This window comes from Bidens hawaiensis, unplaced genomic scaffold (genome assembly GCF_021521415.1).
Source record: "Bidens hawaiensis isolate Kalapana, Puna unplaced genomic scaffold, B.hawaiensis_p1.1 tig00030531_1, whole genome shotgun sequence".
Classification (NCBI taxonomy): Eukaryota; Viridiplantae; Streptophyta; class Magnoliopsida; order Asterales; family Asteraceae; genus Bidens; species Bidens hawaiensis.
Window position 1 is genome coordinate 55,381 of NW_027495094.1, and position 22,853 is coordinate 78,233.

General features: G+C 35.7%; 5 protein-coding genes across 5 annotated transcripts; 2 read left to right on the forward strand and 3 right to left on the reverse strand.

The window, feature by feature from the left end:
- Positions 1 to 553: 553 nt before the first annotated feature.
- On the reverse strand, positions 554 to 2,200 carry LOC143580588 (UPF0481 protein At3g47200-like). The gene has a single exon (XM_077063567.1). It carries the CDS (start codon positions 2,119 to 2,121, stop codon positions 871 to 873), a length of 1,251 nt encoding a protein of 416 aa, XP_076919682.1. The 5' UTR covers positions 2,122 to 2,200; the 3' UTR covers positions 554 to 870.
- An 8,861-nt stretch (positions 2,201 to 11,061) lies between these two features.
- Positions 11,062 to 12,202, forward strand: LOC143580589 (putative F-box protein At5g04010). Its single transcript, XM_077063568.1, has one exon. It carries the CDS (start codon positions 11,360 to 11,362, stop codon positions 12,164 to 12,166), a length of 807 nt encoding a protein of 268 aa, XP_076919683.1. The 5' UTR covers positions 11,062 to 11,359; the 3' UTR covers positions 12,167 to 12,202.
- Positions 12,203 to 14,326: 2,124 nt separating this feature from the next.
- On the reverse strand, positions 14,327 to 15,618 carry LOC143580590 (phosphatidylinositol N-acetylglucosaminyltransferase subunit P-like). The gene is made up of 3 exons (XM_077063569.1): positions 15,531 to 15,618; positions 14,538 to 14,656; positions 14,327 to 14,473 (listed from the first exon to the last, which is right to left on the reverse strand). Exons 1-3 carry the CDS (start codon positions 15,593 to 15,595, stop codon positions 14,349 to 14,351), a joined length of 309 nt encoding a protein of 102 aa, XP_076919684.1. The 5' UTR covers positions 15,596 to 15,618; the 3' UTR covers positions 14,327 to 14,348.
- A 4,255-nt stretch (positions 15,619 to 19,873) lies between these two features.
- Positions 19,874 to 20,452, forward strand: LOC143580582 (uncharacterized). Its single transcript, XM_077063564.1, has 3 exons — positions 19,874 to 19,966; positions 20,051 to 20,272; positions 20,411 to 20,452. The coding sequence occupies exons 1-3, from the start codon at positions 19,874 to 19,876 to the stop codon at positions 20,450 to 20,452; spliced, it is 357 nt and encodes a 118-aa protein (XP_076919679.1).
- Positions 20,453 to 20,966: 514 nt separating this feature from the next.
- On the reverse strand, positions 20,967 to 22,595 carry LOC143580583 (putative protein FAR1-RELATED SEQUENCE 10). The gene is made up of 4 exons (XM_077063565.1): positions 22,182 to 22,595; positions 21,842 to 22,091; positions 21,408 to 21,740; positions 20,967 to 21,289 (listed from the first exon to the last, which is right to left on the reverse strand). The coding sequence occupies exons 1-4, from the start codon at positions 22,593 to 22,595 to the stop codon at positions 20,967 to 20,969; spliced, it is 1,320 nt and encodes a 439-aa protein (XP_076919680.1).
- Between the last annotated feature and the right edge of the window lie 258 nt (positions 22,596 to 22,853).

The following is a 22,853-nucleotide window of genomic DNA, read 5'->3' on the forward strand; positions in this document are numbered from 1 at the left end:
TAACATAAGGAAGCCGTAGATCAACTAAAACCTTAAACAATTTCAACAAAATAGAGAAGATTGCACACCAAAATGTAAACAAACGACATACGCATCGTGAGTATGTAAAAGACCACGAAAAAGAAATCCTAGGTGTATAACCATACTACACTGAACACAAACGTTTGCCATCAATAAAAAAACCGTAAAACGTTCGATACCAAATGATTGAAAGCCTAAACAGCTTCCAACACCAAAATTACAATAATAGAAATTAAAGTAAAGCCCATTAGCACAAAGACATATTTCATGAATGAGGTCAAAGTTGATAGGAGGATCCAGGTTCTTAAAATCAATTGAGACCATAGTTAAGGGCGAGGAGGCGTTCGCAAAAGCCTAAGCGATTTGAAGAGTTATTCACGACTGTATTTTAAATCTGAAGTAATCGACTTTTTTTTATGTTTGTTAATGTTCAATCAATTTGTAACTTTAATTTGGGGAACATCTTTGTTACTTTTGATTGCTATTAATTTCGCAAACCCGTAGTGGTACGGGTATAAACTAGTAGTTGTCGAATAGAATTACACAAGTGCATTATATGCTAGCAGTTTTAGTAAAGAGAACTTTCTATAAAGTAATAACATACGTTTACACTTTCACCAACAGTAGCTTAATTAAAACACTCTCAAATATAGAATAATAACATATGTTTATTATTACCAATCATAGCTAAACACACGTACCTATATATTTCAGGCACTCTTCTTTTTTTCATAGTAGCATCATGGGTGCAGTTATTTAAGAATAACCAAGCATATAAAAGGATTTGCAACACTCAAATCAAACAAAACACACCAAAAGACACAATAAGTACCATAGACTCGTGGACTCTTATATGTGATTATAGATCTTCAAAAAGGTGCAGAGATCGTCGCATTCGCCTTTGGGACTCCAACGAGTGTAGTAAGTTTGAACACAACCAAGAAAAAGAGCTATCAAAGCTCCAAGAACTGCAAACATTGCCCATGGGCTGTTGAAATATTCATTCTTCAGTTGAGAGAAAAGCGTGTTACGCCAATTGTCATAATGCCTTTGTATTTCGTCCCTGGTTCCTAAATATGCATTACAATATGGAACTAGATCGGTGCCTATTTCGTTGAACAATTTCGCTACTTCTTCATCGCTTCCTAAAGAGGTTTCAAGCACCCAAGATTTTCTAAGAATCTTAACGTCCTCAGGGCGATCAATTAGAGAATCAAGAAAACACACGTACGAGGTAACCCACGCATCCTTAATTTTGCATAAACATGTTTCATAGGTTATCATGTTTAACAACATATACTTGGTGGAGTCGTTCACGGTTATCCTAGGAAGTTTTACATGAGCCAAAAACCTCAACAAGCCTTTAGAGAACTCAACGCGAGCCAAAGACATTCTGGAACTTGGCATGAAATGAATCCCCACATCCACAAGCTCGCTAACATTGCGATAATTGTATGTGTCTCGTTTATGAGAAGGGGACTCATTTATCATGGTAGTATCGTTTTTATCGGTAAAAGAAAAATGAAGAACATGGAGAAGATGGTAATTGGTTTTAGATGTTGGCGAAAAGTTAAAAGGTACTGATGTTGACTTTGTTTTTGACCTCAGTGGTGTTACAATACTGCTTTCATAGAGGAATATTTTAAAGCGACGTTCAAGATCGATATCCGTCACCTGCGCCACCTGAGTTACAACTTCGAAAGGAATTTGGTTCTCCAACAGGAACAAGTCTTGATGAGCTAGGACAATCTGGTTGCTTTTGAACTTTGAGATATCATCTTCAGGGTCCCTGAAATAAATGAATTGAGTGTAACACAAAATAGAACAAGCATCTAGCAACATCATGTAAGTGAATTCCGTATCAATAATATCTTTCATCGATTTTTCTTCATAAAAGCTTCTTAAAAAAACCACCATTCCTGGTTCGAGAAGCTTTGTATACAAACTTTTAAGGGTGTCACGTTTGCCTTTAAAGAACTTCTCCGCGAACCAAGGCTTGAGATTCTGGACCGGCTGGAGTTTATCGTTCGTATGATGGTATGGGCCAACGGAGACAACCTTCGGAACATAGTATTTTTCGTAATCTGTCTTGCTCACCATTCCTTGAACTAGGGGGATTCGTTTGGTTGATGACTGAGGGGAATTGAGAGGGGCATTGGTTTTGGGATGGATAATCGAATCAACATTGAAGAAACGTGGATCGACTCACTGGTAGCAGATCTATTTTCCTCGGGTGTGACTATGCAATTTCACCGATGATTCTCTGGATCTGGATTCTTCCCACCTACAAAACGAACAACACCGTAAACTTACCCCTCAGAAAGGGACAGAGGGGTCCTCTTTGGGGTAACCCTCCGGTGTGAGAATAAGAGTTTGTAGGAGAAGATAATAATATGAGAGTAAGGAATTTAGTGTGTATTGCTTGATATGGCTAATACAGTGTAATAGGGCATACCTCTCCTGGTGGAGTTGATGTGGTATTTATAGTGCTAGGGTTTTCAATGATTGGGCTCAGACCCAATTAGGGCCTTTTTGGCCTCCTCCAATTGCTTTGCGCCACGTGTCCTTGGGACACCTGGTGCTTTTTTATTGATTATCCTCTGACCCAGGTATTGTACCTGACCCATGTGCAATCACGTGGTAGCACATGGGTTTTGCTGAGTTGTCCACCTTTCATTGGCAGCTGTCAACATCAGCATATTCTTATTCCTTAAAAAGATACCTTCTGGAAGGTTGTCTGACGTGCACAATCAAGGTTGTCCTTATCCTGATTTGGATAAGGACGAGGTTGATTATGTGTACGTGTGATATGTGCCCATCCTGAGGATGCGCGATGTCTTCTCTTTATTCTCATGCGCAGATGTTTCATGCGCATATATGATATGTACAAGCATGTAATATGCTCCACGCGCGGATGCGCCACGCGCAGATGTGATATGCGTGAGCATGTGATATGCGCCACGCGCGGATGCGCCACGCGTAGATGTGATACGCGCGAGCATGTGATACGCGTGAGCATATGTGATGCGTGAGCATATGTGATGCGTGGGCATATGTGATGCTTGGAGCATATGTGGTGCCTGAGCATATGTGATGCCTGAGCATATGTTTTGGCTTTGCGCCTTCATAATGTCTTGATTTCAAGCCTTTTGTCTATGTCTTGTGGGTTGACCCGCCTCGCTCGGTGCTGAGGCGGGTACATACCTCTTCAAACATATTCGTTAATTTTATCATCACCGTGATGCATTTTTGGATTAGTTAAGAGTTTAGGATTGGTGAATGTAGGATCATAAGCAAGTGCTCACTTAATTATATATGATATATATACACACTGTCACACATACATGAGACATGTGCTCAGGTCTGTTAAAGTTTATTACTTTAACCTTGTCTTCAAATGAAGGTAAGAATATCAATTACAGCCAAGCAATTGGAATGTTATTCAATCCCTAACGTATTGTATATATAAAGTTACTTCCACGAGTTTCACATGAATAGTGGCTTAACATATATAATAATAAAGTTGTGTGATATGTTACAAGTATTTCAGTTCTTTTCAAAATTGTTAAATCATTCTTTTGTTTTTAAATTGTTAATACATAAAACTCTATTTATATCTTCTTATGGAATAAATATCTTACAAAAACAAGGTGATTATACATGGATCTGGCCAGGTTCTTTATAAGCAAGTGCTTGGCTATATATGGTATTGCTACAATGATGATACGTATATATACATATACCAAAGTGTTCATGTGTTATCTTCCAGCTGGTACTTGTTAGAGAATCTTGAAACATTACTACTTTAGCCATAAGGAAGTGAAGAATCGATCATGTTACTACCACTCGATCGATCAGTGGGTAGTAATATTCCTAAATGTGTACTTGAAGTTACTGGCTATGAGTTTCACATGACTTAAAAAGGTGAAATAGCTTATGATAAGTACTTAAATTGATACCATACAGATATGTCTTTTTGAAAGTTTTAAATCATTATTACATATTTGTAAAACAAATAATATGGAATAAAAACAATAATTTTGAAACATACCGACAGGAAACAGATCAAGTAGAGATTAATAAAATAAAACTAACTTATAAGTGTTCATTCATGATTTCATGTCACATTATTTCATCTTCAAACGTACAGTAAGAATTTTAACTATTGTTTTCATATATACAACCCCGATCATAGTTCAAGTACTTACTACGTACCAATCAATTTGAATGTTATAATGGGTAGTAATATTAATATAACTTATATAACTTAATGTATATATAAAGTTAATCCCATGAGTTTCACGTAACTTAATAAAATAAAATGGATTAACTAGCGCGTTTTTTTAAAACGCCGACTTTTTTATGTGTGTTTTTTATATGTTACATAGGGTAGCTGGCTTAAGATAAAGTTTTTTTGATATGTGACATGTATTTCTTTTTAATGTTAAAAATCATCATTACTTATATATATGTAAACTAAAAGAATAACCGTGTGTATATATTTTAATGAAACCAATACAATCATGAATAACGCACCGACAACAAACAACCAATGTACGATTATTAATAAGATAAAATTAACTGGGTTACTAGATGAATATAAAAAGGGTGGTGTACGTACATAATGGGGGATTCTAATCCCACATAATTTGCAAAGTCAAAACGAATGTTTGAAATAAAAATGCATGTCATATGCATCTGTTATCAACTATGAACTGAGCCCTGGAAACTGGACAACCGTCTAGCATTTCATGGACGACCATCCAACGTGCATTAGGGCTAACCAACCCTGAAAGTGAAAACAGTCATCTTCTTAGTTACCAGATGGTCGTTAGTCTTGGATAGCTGTCTATAAATGGAACCAATACAATTATGAACCTGGAGTTTATGGTTTTGAGAAATGGGTGAGAGATGTGTATATAATCAATGATATCCCCATCTAGGATCTGCTAACATGATTAATTTAGTGTCTATTAATAAACAATAAGTAGTAGTAACCCGGATTACTCATTTAGAGTAAGAAATCCCTCAACAATCATCAACTCTTCGTTTTGCAGATGCACGCTATAATAACTAACAATGTTGTTAGATTTTAGGTTTTCTTAGCTGTAAGCCCTAGATAGGATGGTGAACAATCAAACAAAAATTATAAACTCTTAACATATCGAAACCTACAAGATTATACACGATTCAGTGAATCCGGATATGAAAGCATACCAGATCGATGTCGTAAAAGGTAGATCGATGCAGATAATCAATCAACGTTGGAAGATTAATAGATTTGGTATAAATCCCTAACACAAGCAAAAGGAAGAAACGTATTAAATAAGATCCATTTTAAGAATATGGACCAAACCTGTTTTGAGAGAGATGACCCATTTCAAATGAGCGGGAATTCGTAGCTGAGAGTCATTCTCCAGCTGCCACGTGCCCTAGACATTTTACTTTGTTAGCATATGTAGATTTATAAAAAAAATATTTAAAATACCCACCAATAAAAACCAACCCTCCCCCCACCCGTCACTTTATGGGGAGCGCCCCCACCTCCATGGCGCCCATAGCGCCCCGGGGGTGGTGATCCTGGCGCTATGGGGGTGGGAAGCACCCCACTACAGATTGTCTTATATAAACTATATTTTTTTAAAGAACGATTAAAGTTATAGCTAGCTATAAATATAAACATAACAAAATCATAGTATTAGTTTTAAGGTTTTAATGTTAAAAACTTACAATAAAGGGCCAAATAAGTTTTCGGTACACTCGGAAAACACATGCCCAGGTCCGTCTTGCCTTGTCTAGGCCGGCCCTAATTAACTACGTTTTCGTAGAGAGTACAAGTAGAATTTTAGCTTTAGCACTTGCTATAACTTAATTAGCAGTTCTAGTAAAGAGAAACCTCTATACATTATTAACATACTTCTACATTTTTAGCAAGTCATGATTAAAAAACCATCATAGAATAACTTTCTTTCATTATTTTACCAATCTTGGGTACACATACATATATATAGCGTGCTCTTTTTTCATCAGTGCCAACATGGTTGATCTACTGGTTACACTCAAACATAAATACAAGAACAAACATCAATAGGACTTGTAACACTCAAACTAAACACAACACACAAAAATATACAAGAACAATTGACTCGTGAACTCTTATAAGTGATGGTTCTTCAAAGAGTTGCAGAGATCGTCACATTCGCCTTTGGGACTCCAACGAGTGAAGTAAGTTTGAACAGCACTAAGAAAAAGAGCTATCAAAGCCCCGAGAAGTGAGAGAAATTTCCATGTGTTCTTGTAATATTCACTCGTAAGTTCGGAAATAAATTTGTTACTCCAACTTTCATAATGCCTTTGTATCTTGCACTAAGCCCCCAATATGCTAAATTATTTGGAACTAAATCGGTGGCTGTTTCATTGAAAAATTTCACGACTTCGTCATCAGCCCCTAACATGTTTTCAAGCACCCCTGCCTTTTTAAGAACCTTAACGTCCTCGGCTTCTTTAATCAGAGAATCAAGAAGGCACACGTACGATGTAAACCATGAAACTACAGATTCGCTGAAGCACGTTTCAAAGGCTATCATGTTCAACAATGTACACTTGGTGGAATCGTTCACTTTTATTGGAGGGAGTTTTACCTTTGCCGAGTTCCCCAACCAGCCTTGAGAGAACTCAACGCTAGACAAGGACAGGCCGTCACTAGGCTTGAAAAAAATCCCTACATTTACAAGATCGCTAGCACTGTGGGAATCATTGCTGCTGTAATCTTAAATCTTCATGGAGACTATGCCTTCTTTAGTATGAACAAGATAAAGGAGATGGAGAAGATGATAATATTGCCCACCAAACTCAAAATTTATCGATTTTGACCAGTTACTATATTTACGCTTACCAGATGCCAAAATTTTGCCATAGATGAAATGTTTAATCTCCTTTGAACAATCATTTTCCACCAATTTCATTACCTCCGTGAGAACTTTGAATGGAATTTGGTTTTCCAACAAGAACAAATCGCCATGAACAAAGCCGGCATTGCTCAACTCTCCATGATATTCTGGTTTACCACCAAAAACGAATAGAATGCAATACAACAAAAAGCAAGAATCCAGCAACATAATGTAAGTGAATTCCATATCACTAAACATGTTCATCGAGTCATCTTCACAAAAGTTTCTTAAATAATCCATCATTTCTGGTTCAAGAAGCTTTTTATACAAACTTTTAACCGTCTCACGTTTGCCTTCAAAGATCTTCTCAGAGAAAGTAGGCTTGAGATTCTGGACTGGCTGGAGTTTCTCCTTCCCATAATGGTATGGGCCAATGGAGACAACCTTCGGAACATAGTATTTCTCGTAATCGTCTGCCTTTCTCACCATTCCTCGAACCTGGGGAATTGGTCTGGTTGATGACCAAGGGGGAGTACTGAGAGTGGCATTGGCTTTGGGAGGGATAATCAAATCAACATATTTGTTAATATCATCATCATTGTACGGCATTTTGGATTAGTTAGGGGTTTAGGATTGGTGAATATAGGATCATAAGCAAGTGCTCACTTATGGTATATGTACACAGTGTCACACATACATGATACATGTGCTCAGGTGTCTCTTAAGTTACTTACTAGAGAATCTGAAGCCTTGTCTTCAAATGAAGGTAAGAATAACAATTACAACCAAGCAATTATAGTAAGTGAAGAAAAGTAAGTATCAAGTACTACTACTAATATTATGATGATTAGTAAGAATGAAAGCAATAATAAACATTGATAATACAAGTCAAGTAAGTAATTAACTAGCTTATGACATGTATGAATGAATTAGATTTCTAAGGTCTGATAGTTTTATGTAAACGTGTACAACCTAAACATAGAAGAAGCCAATAACAATCTCATAATTCACAAAAAAAAAATAAATAAATAAAAAAACCTTTATTATGAATATGATTATGATTATGAATAATAATATGAATAATACCAGTGGGTGCATAGTTTGGTGGTGTCGGCGGAATGATCGGAAGCTGCTGCGGCCATCAAACAAATAATAAACAGTCTGCAAATTCCAAATCACGAAGAAGAATCAATTGATTCACTGAGTTATTTTAAATTCAATTGAGTTGAATTGAAACGAATCCCCGTATAATATTAATAATAACAATCAAAGAATTAAGAACAATAATAATAATTTATTAAAAGCAAAGAAGCCCACCTTAATTGAATTGAATTGACTGATTGATTGGTAGATCCAAATAGGCTTTTCTATCTGCAACAACAACAATAACAACAAAGAAAGAAAGAAAGAAACAGATTCTGCTTCTAGCTAATAACTTTCTAAAGATAAAAAAATATTAAATATTATGTTAACCTGGTCTGAGAGGCCTTTATTCCCATTCACAAATGCCCTCCCTCTTTCTATAACAAAAATGTATAGATTTTAATACTTCCTTCGGTGGTGATTGCTCTAACTCAGATAAAAATGATGCAGCTTGCTGCAGTAAACCAAAGCACATGCATCATGTTTATAACATCTATCGAACATCACCACTTCAACATTTGTCCATTTTTCCAAAATCTATAGTTCAAAGATGTTTTGGTACCGGTAATATGATGCTATCATTCGCAATACGTGATCTTAGATCTCTAAAACTAGAGGTTGAAACTAACTAAACTAAAAGTATTAAAAAAGCATAATAAAATAATCATAACTGACATTAAGAATGATAAAAGTTGCAAACACTTTACACAATTTCACTCACTGTTTATCTTCCTCATCCCTTCAAACCGAACCCTTGATCCAATTGCCACCCAAATTTTCATAAAATTGTCAACATGCTTATGAATTCTCCCCAAAATTCACAATAATAAACCAAAATTTGAATGTATTGCCCACTCTCTGAAACTAAACCCTAATTTTAACCAAATTCACACACAATTACAGCAAGCTCGTAACATTATTCATTCCTCAATTAACGCTTCAAATTTCAAAACCTAAAAAGGAAAAAAAACGTAGTAATTCCTAACTTCAAGCTTGAAACAACAAAATTAACATCTAGTATTTGAAAACTAAAACAAAAATCGTTGAAATAAAATATCATATTGTTACGTTCTACACAGATTAGACCTAGGGTTCCCAATTTCACTCGTACAGCTTATTCAAGCATAAAACTCCAAATTCGCAACAAATTACAACATATATTAAAAAATATAAACTCACATTATTGCAATAAACACAAAATTATACCTGCATGTGCCTTGAATTCGTAATCAAGCAAATAACTAATCAAGCAAATAACTAGGTATGTGTTTGTGAAGAAATCCCCGTAACGGCTATGCGAAGGAATTGATGTATGTTTGTGAGGAAATAAGCTTTGTGCAAGGTTGAATCGATGGAAGAAATCGCCTCTACGTGAAGAAATCGGCTTGGAATCGTCATAACAGGTCTTATTAGGGTGCGAGATTTAGAAATTATAAAGTGACACCGAGAGACGACACACATACTTAAAAGTGTACATTAAAAGATGACCCACATAAAACGTGCCATCCTTTCTTCAAATTTTATAGAAGATGACATTTTTTTATCACACACATTTTTTACACGTCATAAAACTCGTGTGTGTCATAGTTGGCGTGTCATTAAAAGTATATTTTCTAGTAGTGAATGTTACTACCACCACTCGATCGATCAGTGGGTATATTCCTATATGTGTACTTGAAGTTACTATGAGTTTCACATGACTTAAAAAGGTGAAATAGCTTATGATAAGTACTTAAATTGATACCATACAAATATTTCTTTCTGATAGTTTTAAATCATTATTACATATTTGTAAAACAAATAATATGGAATAAAAACAATAATCTTGAAAACATACCTATAGGAAACAGAGCAAGTAGAGATTAATAAAATAAAACTAACTTATATGTGTTCATTCGTATCACATTATTTCGTCTTCGAACGTTCAGTAAAAATTTTAACTATTTTCCATATATACAACCCCGCTCATGGTTCAAGTACTTACTACCAATCAATTTGAATGTTATAATGGGTAGTAATCCTCATAACTTTCCCATGAGTTTCACGTAGCTTAATTAAAATAAAATAGGTTGGCTAACGCTTTTTTTCTTTTGAAACGGCGACTTTCTTGTATATGTTTTTTTTTATATTACATGGGTTAGGTAGCTTAAAGTTTTTTGATATGCTACATGTATTTCTTTTGAACTGTATGTATATATTTTAATGGAACCAATACAATTATGAATAACGCATCGACAACAAACAAATAATGTACGATTATTAATAAGATAACATTAACTGGTTTACTAGGTGACTATAAAAAGGGTGGTATACACATAACGGGGGATTATAATCTCACATCGTTTGCAAAGTCAAAATGAACGTTTGAAATAAAAACGCATGTCATATGCATCTGTTATCAGCTATGAACTGAGCCCTGTAAAGTGGATATCCATCTAGCATTCCATGGACAACCATCCAACATGCATTTGGGCTAACCAGCCCTGATAGTGAAAACAATCGTCTTCGGTTACTAGATGGTCGTTAATCTTGGATAGTTGTTCATATACAGAGCAGACGACCATAAGTCCTGGATAATCGTCTATATATTGCACAACGTTGGTTTATAAGTATCCAATAATCAGAATATGCACTTAAAAAGGAACTAAGGAATCAAACGTGATCAAACTAACACGTTTTTCCTCTTTGTGTGTAACTAATACCGAAAAATCCCATCCATACGAAATGGTGTTCAAAATCTAACCAAAGGTCTAAATAGGCCAAACTAAACCGAAACGACTCATATACACCCATCTCCGATCTAACCCAAAATAGACCAATCCAGTCCCTTGTAACCCTAGAGCTAAGTAAGTTTCGAGATTATGAGATTATGGATGTTGTCATTCCTTGTAGAGAATCAGCAATTTAAAAATGAAACCCACGTAAATCAACACGTTTTTACTCATTAACTGACGATTTAGTTTTATACTTATGAAAGATTTGTCCTTCAGTCAAAACGCCCGAACAATCTCCATATGTGGGCGTGAATCATATATTTTCCAAAACATATTGTAGGACCCGACCCTTAATTCAGATAATCCACAAAATATCTCTAGCCGTTTTTCAGTTCCCACGTGTAAGTTCCTCACATAGACCATGGCTCACACGGGTTATATCATAATACATGCATAACAAAACATCGTACCATGTGTCTATCCCAACCGAAACACACTTATCTTAACATATTCAAACCCTATATATATCACATGACCACTAGTCAACATAACATATAACCAACAACCCAACTATCATATTATTTACATAACATGTCAAGTACCACTTCACAACCACCACCTGAGCCATCAATCCCATGGCAAGTAATTGATCTTGTTGCCAACAATTTAGACCCAAAAACCCTAGCCACCGCGGCCTGCGTGTCGAAATCATGGTACTCCACCATGTCCTCGGACCACCGGTGGGAACACCTTTGCATTTCCCACTTCCCAACCCTCCAACACCTCCGGTCCATCGCCTCACCGCCTCTTCCGTACCACCGCCTCTACAATATCGCCTCCACCGCCTCGAAACGACGCCAACGGACCCCAAAAACCCCTAAAATCACTTTAAATAATTTAATTTTCATAATAACATTAAACAACCCTAAGTCAGAAACAATTAGTATAATCCGAACCGGTACCGAGCTCGAACTCGACCATAAACCGTTGTTTCGGTTCGATTTCGACGTTCGGGACCGAACCACTCGCAAGTGGTTGAAACTCGAGGTGTCGGATGAGACAACGGTGACGTGGAATATTGTTTTGAGAGGGTTTGAAGGTGTTTTTACTATGATGGATTGTAAAGGGAAGGGTAGTTTTATTTCGGGTAGTGACGGGTGGTTTTCGGCTGAGTTACCGAGTTCGGGGTGTTGTTGTGCGTCGAGTTGTGGGACGTCTAGTGGGATGGTGTCGGAGATGAGGTTGGTGATTAAGGAGGAGGAGGGTGGTGGTGAAGGGCGGAGGACGGTGGTGGGGAGTGTGAATGTTGGGGTGTTGAGTGTTGTGAGTTGGAGATATGTTAGTGTGGATAATTGTCTTAGGTATTTGCAACATTTTTTTGAACCTTTTAACGTCTGATATTTTATATATGTATATGTTGGATTGGTTTATATGGTTATAGGTGTGTTTATATGATTTGGTATATGTAAAATAAGTAAGTTGTGATTTGTAAAATATTATTTGTATTTACTTTAGTAAAAGCTTGGTGTTCATTAATGTAATGTTTTTTTAACCGATACTATCTGATATGTATGTATAATCCTAAAATGACCTCACCTTCGTTAATAGCACGTGAACATCAAATAAATAGGGATGGTTGAAACTGTACGAGTCTTAAATAAATAGGGATGGTTGAAACTTCGGATGAGCCTGAGCCTCAAATAACGGAGGACCGAATTTTTAACTGAGGACAGTTGAAATACGTTAGATGAAATAAATAGGAATTGTTGAAATTTCATGAAACTCTGTTGAAATACGGCAAAGAAATTTTTAACTGAAGACAGTTAAAATACGTCAGAAGAAATAAATAGGGATGGTTAAATTTCATGAAATTCTGTTGAAATACACGTCAAAAATAAATAACTAGTGAGTGTTGAAATTTCGTTTTAAAATATTTCATAAAAAAATAACAAAAATAACTAGTGATTGTTGAAATTTCGTTTTAAAATATTTCATAAAAAAGTAACTAAGGATAGTTGAAATTTTGTTTAGAGCCTCTAATAATTGAAGACCGTTAAAATTATGTTGCTACCATTTTAAAAGATATAAAAGCATTGAAGTAATGTCTAAACCCAATGATTTAAACCAAGATAAAGGATCTCAGAACAAGGAAACGCCACTTCAATTGTCTCACGGATCCAAATACAGAATCCAAATCTATTTTAAATTAGATGGGGGGGGGGGGGGGGGTTAAAGACCACTCAAAAAATAAAAATATGAATATCTTTAAGATATTTTTAGAATTCTTGAACTTAAGTTATGAGTACAAATGATTTTTTTCAGAAGAAAGCTAAAAAAAATAACTGTGTTAAATTATAGACTAATTTATTTTATTGAGTCTTTTCCTATTTATTCTAATTTTATCCATAGACAAAACTTCTAATCCTTTTTTCTCGAGCCGTACGAGAAATTTCTCTTCATATACGGTTCTAGGGGGGGGGGATTTCTTTTTCATCTACTTCTATCCCGATGAGCAGATTTGAATGTCAAAATATTAATAATTGAGGACGGTTGAAATTTTGTCAAAATACATATTATAACTAGAATTGAGGACGGTTGAAATTATGTCAAAATACGTATTATAACTAGGGACGTGCCCAATGTATCGGAGTGGTTGAAATGAAATCTTGTGTGAGCCTCTAGTGAGGTGGTTGAAATTACGAAGAAGAACGTTAAATAACTGGGGATGACTGAAATGATGAAATCTCATGCGAACGTCAAATAACTGGGCGGTTAAAAAAAACACTATGTTGTCAGGGGACAGTTGAAGAAAACAATAACTTCAATAAAAAGACCCAACAGCTTGCAAGACCAGTAACAAGTACCACCACCAGAAAACAACCCAATTACACACCTGGGAAGTGGGAACATGTCCAAAACAAACAATGAATTGTCTGGTTTTTAGTTTTTAACAACCCATCAATGATCCGGATCCAGGGGCGGATCCAGCATACAAACGGGTGGTTCCCCGGAACCACCCGAGTTTCGAAATAATAGTGTAGGATATATAGAAGATACTAGAGGAACCACCTTATTAATTAAGAGGGAACCACCTAAAAAAAATTCCTGGATCCGCCACTGTCCGGATCTCTTTCATTCGAGTATCTTCAGCAGAGATATTTAGTTTCACCCATAACTGAATAATAATTTGGGCCACTTATAATTTAACATCAAATTGGGCCTATGTTAATTGGGCTACAAAATTGTAATTCTCATCATATTCATATGGGTCTTCAAGAACCAGTTAGCATTTGGACCCGGGCGAACCGTTCCATACCCGAACCTCATTAGAATAATACAGTCAAGTCCCGGTTCTGACTCTTGTTCTTTAATGGGTAATGGGTCCGAGTTGGGTCGGGTTTTTAACCCATTGCTCAGGTCTAGCTACCGAGCCTACATGTCGTTTCATGACTTATATATAAAGTCCAAATCAGCTCAAATATAAAACATTCATCTCAAAATTTCTAAAACCTAAGTAATATCACATGATGAACATGAGCTCAAAAACATTATAACAACCATAATATTTGACTGATAACTACTATTTCCATTCTTTAAACATAAGTTCATTGACTTGGTCAATTCCAATATCAGAATAAGGCTCGATCGGTCGATCATCTTCGTCTAACGTGGGATCAAAGCACACCGGATCTTTGCTGTTTTCGTCTGCAAAAAATAATTATTAAACACTAAAAATCTGATTATTAGGATTACAGGAAAATCAACTCACCATATATAGAGTTTATGGATGTTGGAGGTGGAGTTGACATAAAGTTGAGGCCAATGTAGAATAAGAACATGGTTACAATCGTCACCATCGCGTACGTTGGAAGTGCTAAAGCCCAATACCTTAAAAAGGCAATATGTAAGAACATAAATATCAGTATTTCGGGTTTGGATTCAAGTCTAATAATGTTGGACAAGGTTGGTTGACTGCGTAACTATAGGGGTGTTAAACGGGTCGTGTTCATGAGTTGGCGGATTGGATTCGACATGAGCCCAAAAATCGTGTCAGAGCTCAGACACATGAACCAAAACACGACAAGTGTACTCGCTGGTTGGCACGAATACAGCCCGTTTAATCAGAATTCTTTTATACTTATATAGTTATATACTTTTTCACATTAATGCTCTAAAATTACAAGTTTACCACAAAAATATATAATTATGTATAAAAAAAGGTTTGATTATGATATGTGATGTCATTTTCTACTTTAACTTTTAAAATTTGACACAAATTACTCAAAACTATTTAAAGTAATGAGATTAAAATAATTAAGTGATAAATAAACTGGTTAAGTGAATCGACGGTCGACCCGAATCCAACCCATTTAACTAAACATGTTCGCAGGTTCAACCCAAAACATGTTTTAACTAAATCCAAACCTATGAAATAGTGTTACGTTCGTTTCATGTTTTCGGGTCATCCCATAAATTCACACCCCTGCGTAACCTTTTTTGTCCAAAAAATTTCCAACTTAAGTGTATAAAAAGTGTCTCTTGACTACGAAACAGTAAAATTTTACCAAGTACATTTTATGATTATATTTTTATTTTAGGTGTTTGACATGTTAAAATTAAGTTCAACACAAACTGACCCATTCATAAGTAACTGTGTCAATATTGCCAGCTCTAACATCTTTCCACTAAACATTAAATCTTGGTTTTGCAGACATTATTAAAACCTAAATGGATGAAGGAGTTTAAAGAGAATTGTATGTACTTGCTAGGATAGTAGAAGATCCCAATAGAATGTAGCCACGGGTCAGGAACATACGCCCATACCATGAAGATAACTGTCAAGATCACAAACAAAAATAACATTAAGATCCTTCTAACACACACAAATATATAAATATGTTTGTTCGTATACATTCAATTAAGTTCGTTACTTTACGCCTGCTTAAGTCTATTCGTTAATACATTCATTTATCTTGTTTAGGCCCATAACATATTAGTCTAGTTTTAACAGCTTTTTAGGCCCAAAACAGTTATAGGTCAGTTATATTTTCTCATCTATTCGTTTGTGAACCGTTCATTTATATTATTAATAAACGAACATGAACGAGCAGGTGCTAGTTGATTTTTTTAACGAATGAATACAAACAAGAAAACCCCGTCCGTTTAATGCTTGTGTCCAATCATAAAGTTAAACGAACGAACACGAACATGCTCTATTCGTGTTCATTTAGTTCCCATTTGAACTGTTCCTCATTTAGCTATTTACCATTTTACCCTTTTGACATGTTACATATAAAACATAACCGAATCAACACATTCGTATGTAAACAAGTGTAAAAAAAAGAAGAATACCCGTGGCAACAATGGTCGAAATGGCGCCAACAAACCCGAAACACCAACACCAACACCGGCACCAGACGCCTTACTATCCGCTTCAAAAACCGAAAACTTTGCTCCCCTGTTTCTAGAATAACTAAGGGTCCTTCTAGGGCTATTGAATGACATCTGATCTTCCGTTTGACTTTTGTAGTCAACCCTCAAAAGTCAAAGCTACTGTCACAAAATGAAATGCTAACTTAAAATGATAATTACAGAATTGTTCAATCATTATTAAGTTTAAACATAATAATAGTAATAATTAATAAACAATAAACAACCGAACCGTAACCCAAACCCGAACTGTTAACCAAAGAAGTCAAAATTATGTAAATCTAAATCCGTAATTTAACCTAATCTAGTGAACCAAAATCAATCGAATTGCAGCAATAAGAAATCAAAATTATGTAATTGAAGAATGTTAGGTATCAAATAGTAGAGGGACTAAAGTGTAAATAACTAATAGTTTAGGGTTATATCCGTAATATGTTGTATACATATACGGATTCTGTTGGATAGACGAGTATCGATGAATTGAGTTTACTTCTTCTTCTCTCAGTTTCTTCTTCTCTTTATTGATCTTTGCTTGATTACCGATTGTATCGTAACAATGGCTCAGAGCTTTCTTTCCTCTCGACCTTGGGTTAGGGTTCAGATTTCTACAGCATTCTTCGGAGTTAGGGCGTTAAACGGCTCTGTTACATAAGCAACGATCAAGAAGCAACGGTGAACAAAATATCTGCAACAATTTAATTGAACAATTGGGCCGGAATTTCAAGTAGCTACAACGATTATCTTCCATTCAATGTGGTGATTCAATTGACGACTCAAGAATCGTATTTGAGGAGTTAGGGTTACAACGGTCATTCCATTGCAAACAAGATTCAACAGATACAACAAATCAAGAAATATTACATGGAATTTTCATTGGACGAGATTATGGCACTGAGCCAGCAAGGTACTGTTAAAGAATATTGTGATGAATTCCAATTTCTATACGACCAGGTTAAAACTTTTGGAGAAATTTGTGAATATTATGCTATATACCTCTTTATGGATGGTCTTGAACCAGAATTAAGAGATGTTTTTTATAGCATGGCATCAATATAGTTTTCACACATTGAAAGACGTCATTTCATTGGCTTTAAAATTGGATGCAAATGAATTGAAAGATTCATTTTCTCCTTATGATCCAAATTCTTCTTTATATGATGCCTTCAAGGTATTTGATGTTAATGATTCATTGGAGAATGGAAGGGTAATTGATAATGAGGTTTTAAGAGAATCTGAAAATGATAATAAGAGTGCATCCAAGGTGTTTGATGAAATGCCTAGTAGGTTTGAAAAGAAATTGATTCTTTAATTCAAGATTGTAGTATTCAAGTTTCGTTTGATGGTGAAAATTTAAAAGGAAGTAAGAAAGATAGTCAAATGACTGAAAATTTGGGAAGTGAAACGAATTTTAATATGGATGAGAATATTGGAATTGAAGGTAATATAGTTGAATGCGTTGAGGGTGATGTAATTCTCATCAATTCCAATGATGAACTAAAAGGTAGTTCCACTGTACTTTCTCGATTTCATGCTATTAGCTGGATCAACAAATTTAGTTGTGAATTCCTTCATGATTTGAGTAGCACACACAAGACATATATAAACAAAATTCAGGTAAGGAAAAAAGATTATGTGATGTTGAATTTTGGTGATATCCTTAAATTTGGTTTTTCATTTGAGTTGTCTAGATATCAAGAACCTCTTGATTTGTTAACAGCAGAAGAGATAGAGTACACCTTTGAGGTGTTTGTTAAGATGCTTAAACGGTTTAGGAGTGAAATATATAAGTTTTGAGTTGGTAAGCGTTGAAAAGTTTGAATGGAAACCGGGTTGGAAGTATATGTCAAAGACGAGTAGTTTGTTCACAGCATGTTTGCTTCTTTTGTTCTGGTTGTTTCTCTTACATAATGCATACACGGGTCTTAATGGTTCGTGTTTAAAATCATATGAAAGATACATGAACTGCGTTTTCAAAGATCAAATTCTTATTCGTGGTGCTCGGTTTAGTTGTTATGGTGCTGAGTTTTGGACTGCTAAGACAAACAAATGTATTGTTCTTGGTCGCCTGACTGGTAATTTTCATGGTTGTAGTCTAAAGGATGGTTTTAATCAGCCTAATAATAGTACAACAAGTGTGTCCAACAGGTTGCAGTGGTACATTGAACCTTTGCAGAATGGCGCTAAAGATGGACAGCAAAGTAATGCTTCATGCGGTCAGGTTGTTAAGCGTGATTATGTTGTTGCATCTTTGGTTGCTGTTGGTTCTTTTAGGCAACCGGGTGTTAAGCATAATTTTGGTGCAAGAATTGTTAAGCAGAGGGCTGGTATAGATATTAATGGTGGTTCTTTTCAGATGGGTTCACCACCAAATTTGAAGTGTCGTATTGATTTTAATGGTTCAGTTATATTTGAAGAACTTTACATCATTAATGAATCATTGTTACAAATCTTAAGCAATCATTGGAATGAAGAATTCCATGTGTACCATGAAACAGTGCACACATTCTCCACTGTTGACTCAAGATTGAAGCAAAACAAGATGGGGTTAAAGATGGATTTATCCTTAATGGAGCATTATGTAAAGCATTCTGTTACGGTTGGACAGTCAAATTTGAACAAAGTAAAAAAGAGGTATATTAAGGAATTCTTGGGTGGAACCTACACATCTGCAAATAAATTGGATTGTCTTTTGTATGATAAGAAGTCATGGAATAATTATGAGATCTTTCAGTTGGCTCTTCTTAGTTGGAAATCCAAATTAGATTGGTTGGAAATTTTGAAAATTAGTTCACCAAGAATAAAGGTCTATTTTGCTGTGGCGATTGGTAAAATAAAAAATCTAGCAAAAGTTGTGAACATGATGATGGAGTATGGATACACACTTGGTTATGTGAAGAAATCTCGTTTAGATAATGCTGCAGAAGACTTTGCACAGTTTTGATTTGATAGTTTTGATTAGATTTTTTTTCCCCGTATGTTGATTTTTGAAGACAAAAATGTTTTGAGGGGGGTAATGTTAGGTATCAAATAGTAGAGGGACTAAAGTGTAAATAACTAATAGTTTAGGGTTATATCCGTAATATGTTGTATACATATACGGGATCTATTGGATAGACGAGTATCAATGAATTGAGTTTACTTCTTCTCTCAGTTTCTTCATCTCTTTATTGATCTTTGCTTGATTACCGATTGTATCGTAAATAGATCGAGCAAAACCCAAATTCATACCGGTACGTAATTGGTTACTAAAGGCCGGTATATTTGAACAATTTGTTATAATATTGTACCACGGGTTTTTCTAAATATACCGGTTTGAATCGGCAAATCGGTTTTAAACCCAATAGAGTTTTGATAATTTTTTGACAAAATGGCAAAACAGGTCCTTTATGTTTTCATGGTTTTTCAATAGTCGTCCTTTAGAAAACTTAATGACGGAAATCATATTCTGTGTTTCTAAAATGTTGCACGTTACGTCCTTTTCCACTAACCCAGTTAGATTTTTTCGTTAACTCTCATCACATGAGATGCACGTAAGGCAAAAACGTAATTTCATCTCCCACATCATTTCCCCCCTTTTATAACACTCCCCCGTCTTTTCCCTCCTTCGATTAGAAATTAGAGTTACCAGCCGTTATGAAATTGAGGGAAATTGGGGGGAATTACGAGCCGTGAATGATGGTGTTCTGTGAGTGTGGTAAAGAAGCCGTGATTAAAACCTCTTGGACGGATAAAAATCCAGGTCGGGGGTTCTACTCATGCCCTGTCCAGGTACAATTTTCTATTTCTCTTCTTGAATTAGGGTTCTGTGAATGTGCTTAACACGAGTAATTATATGTTTTTGCTTGGAATTAGGGTTCAAATTGCAAATTTATTGGATGGTTTGACCATAAAAAGTGTCAAAGGTGCATGGACATCATACCTGGTCTTCTCAGAGCTAAGAACAGTCTTGAGGAAGCTAATAATAGTCTTGAAGAAGCTAAGAACAAGCTTGAGGAAGCAAACAAGAATCTGGGATACAAAGCAAGCAAAATGAAAAAGATGTTGATTGCTAGTTGTATATGTTTCATAATCTATGTACTTTTGTTCTAGATGAATGTAGCTTTTGTTTAGGTTAATAAGGTGTTTGTGTTGTCTTTTATTGTTGATTGTTGTTGTTGACTTATGACACCATCCTAATGTAAGTTTTTTAAGGTTGTATTGGTTGTTTTTCAGGTTCCAATTGTTAATTTTGACTACACATTTGCACTGCACTAGACACATTTTGACTGCAAATAACCAACTTTGACTGCACTAGACACATTTTGACTGCACTAGACATATGTTGACATTAAATAACCAACTTTGACTGCACTAGACACATTTTGACTGCACTAGACATATGTTGACTAAAAATAACCAAAATGGGACTGCACTAGACATGCTGAATGCAATAACCACAATGTGAATGCAATATAAAGTCAAAAAACATCAACCAAAGTCATTACCTCAATTAGTCAAAGACATTCACTAGAAAGGGATTACATAAAGTAAAATAAAGAGACTACCAAAGTCATTACATAAACCATTCAAATAAAGTCATTACATCTACCATTCAACCAGTCATTACATATCCAAATTCAAAACACCAAATTATCATCCTTAAGTCATTAATCCAAGTTCAAAACACCAAATTACCAACATCCAAACATACATTAACACATACATAAACTAAAACATATTCCAAAAGACAAATCATCCTTACATCCTGCCCAATCTTCCAGAAGACCAATCACCTTGCCTGCTTGCATGTCCTTATGTTGTGTCCTGTATTGCCACACTTTGAACAAGCTCCTTTTGTTTCTTTCTTTGACAACTTACCACCTTGAGTCAAGTCCTCTAACTCAAATGCTGATCTCTTCCTAGCCTTCTTTGGTCTACCAACTTTTTTGTTATGTTTGGGAGGAGTAAGAGCTGTATGCATTTGAGACCTTGGCCATAAGGGCCTGCCATTGATTGGATTGATCTTAAAAGAATAAACTTGTCTCCATGTGTCCATTCTATGCACTGGATTAACCCAGCTTTCCACTGCACCAACCCTTCCACCATTAGAGCCTTGTTCCAAATTACCACATGTTCACAAGGAATACCTAGGTTGCATATATAACATAGTTCAAACACTACCCAGCTACCCAACTACCTACATAATGAAATAAAATAGACAATTGCGTACCTGTCAGCTCCCACCTTCTGCATGTACATGTCCTCTTAACCAAGTCAACAACTCTTTGCTTACATGGTCTGCCACTAACCTGATATAGATCTCCCCCATTCCACTGAACAGTATAATGTGCTGCATTTGTCCTGATGTTTTGCAACTCAGTGGTGGCAGTGGGTGTAAGCAACCCTTCACTCTTGTCTATAACCTCCAAAACATTCACTATACTTCTCATTAAGTATTCCCTTATGTATTCAAGTGCTGATATGATAGGCATGTCTCTGCCTTCCACAATCTTACCATTAAAAACTTCACACATGTTAATCAACATATCAGACACTGTCCTCCCTATGAACAAATCAAATTAGTTGACACATTAAAGATGGCAGTTGACACATGACACAAAGCTAAAGATGACAGTTGACACATTAAAGAGATAAAGTGCATACCTGAGAAGTGTGACTTAGACCAGTGTTTAGGATGAATGTTGGACAACCACAAGTGGGCATCCGGGTTGAATGCTTTCAACTCATCCATTGATGTCTCAAATTCAGGAATTGTTGTTGCATGAGCACACTTATATAACAGATCTTTGTACAACTTCCCTCTATAAGTTGCTTTAAAGTTATCATGAATATGCCTAACACAAAATCTGTGCTCAGCACATGGAAACAAATTTTCAATAGCAGGAAGAAGGCCCTATTCAAGAAAGTTACAACTTAAATCCAGATATAGTGCAGTGTACAAGAAAGTTATAACTTAAAAACAAACACAAAATTAATAACATACCTTTTTCCTATCACTCATGAAAGTGAAACATGAGTTTGGACCCAAATCCAGATCATCTCCTAAGTTTTCTAAGAACCAAGTCCAAGAGCTGAGATTTTCTGTCTCTACAACTGCAAAAGAAACTGGGTAGATTCCATTATTTGGGTCAACTCCAACTACAGATAAAATTTGACATGTGAATGGTCCTTTCATGAATGCACCATCTAGACCCAGTAGATCCCTCCCTATTGCCTTAAACCCTTGCTTTAAAGCACCAAAACAAACATAGATCCTTTTGAACCTTCTAGTTGGTAGATTTGTGTTCGTGCCCTCCTCAACCTGAATTTTTACAGTGGTACCTGGAATTTGTTTTTTCAATTCAAGCACATAATCCCTAATCATACCATACTGTGTTGTGTAATCCCCTTGCACCATTTTCTTGGCTTTATCCCTAGCCCTATGCTTTTAATCTGGAAATTCCTAGTTCATATTGTCTTTGAAATTGCTCTTACACAGACTTGACAGGTATTTCAGGGTCGGAGTGAACTTGATCTAGCAGTCGATAAGATAAAAAGGTGGATGTGCAAGCACTAACTTTCCTTGTTTGAAGGCATTTATGCTCATTATTTAATCTTCTCAATACCCAAGATTCAACACCTTTTGGTTTCGAAACTAACATTGACCAGGGACATT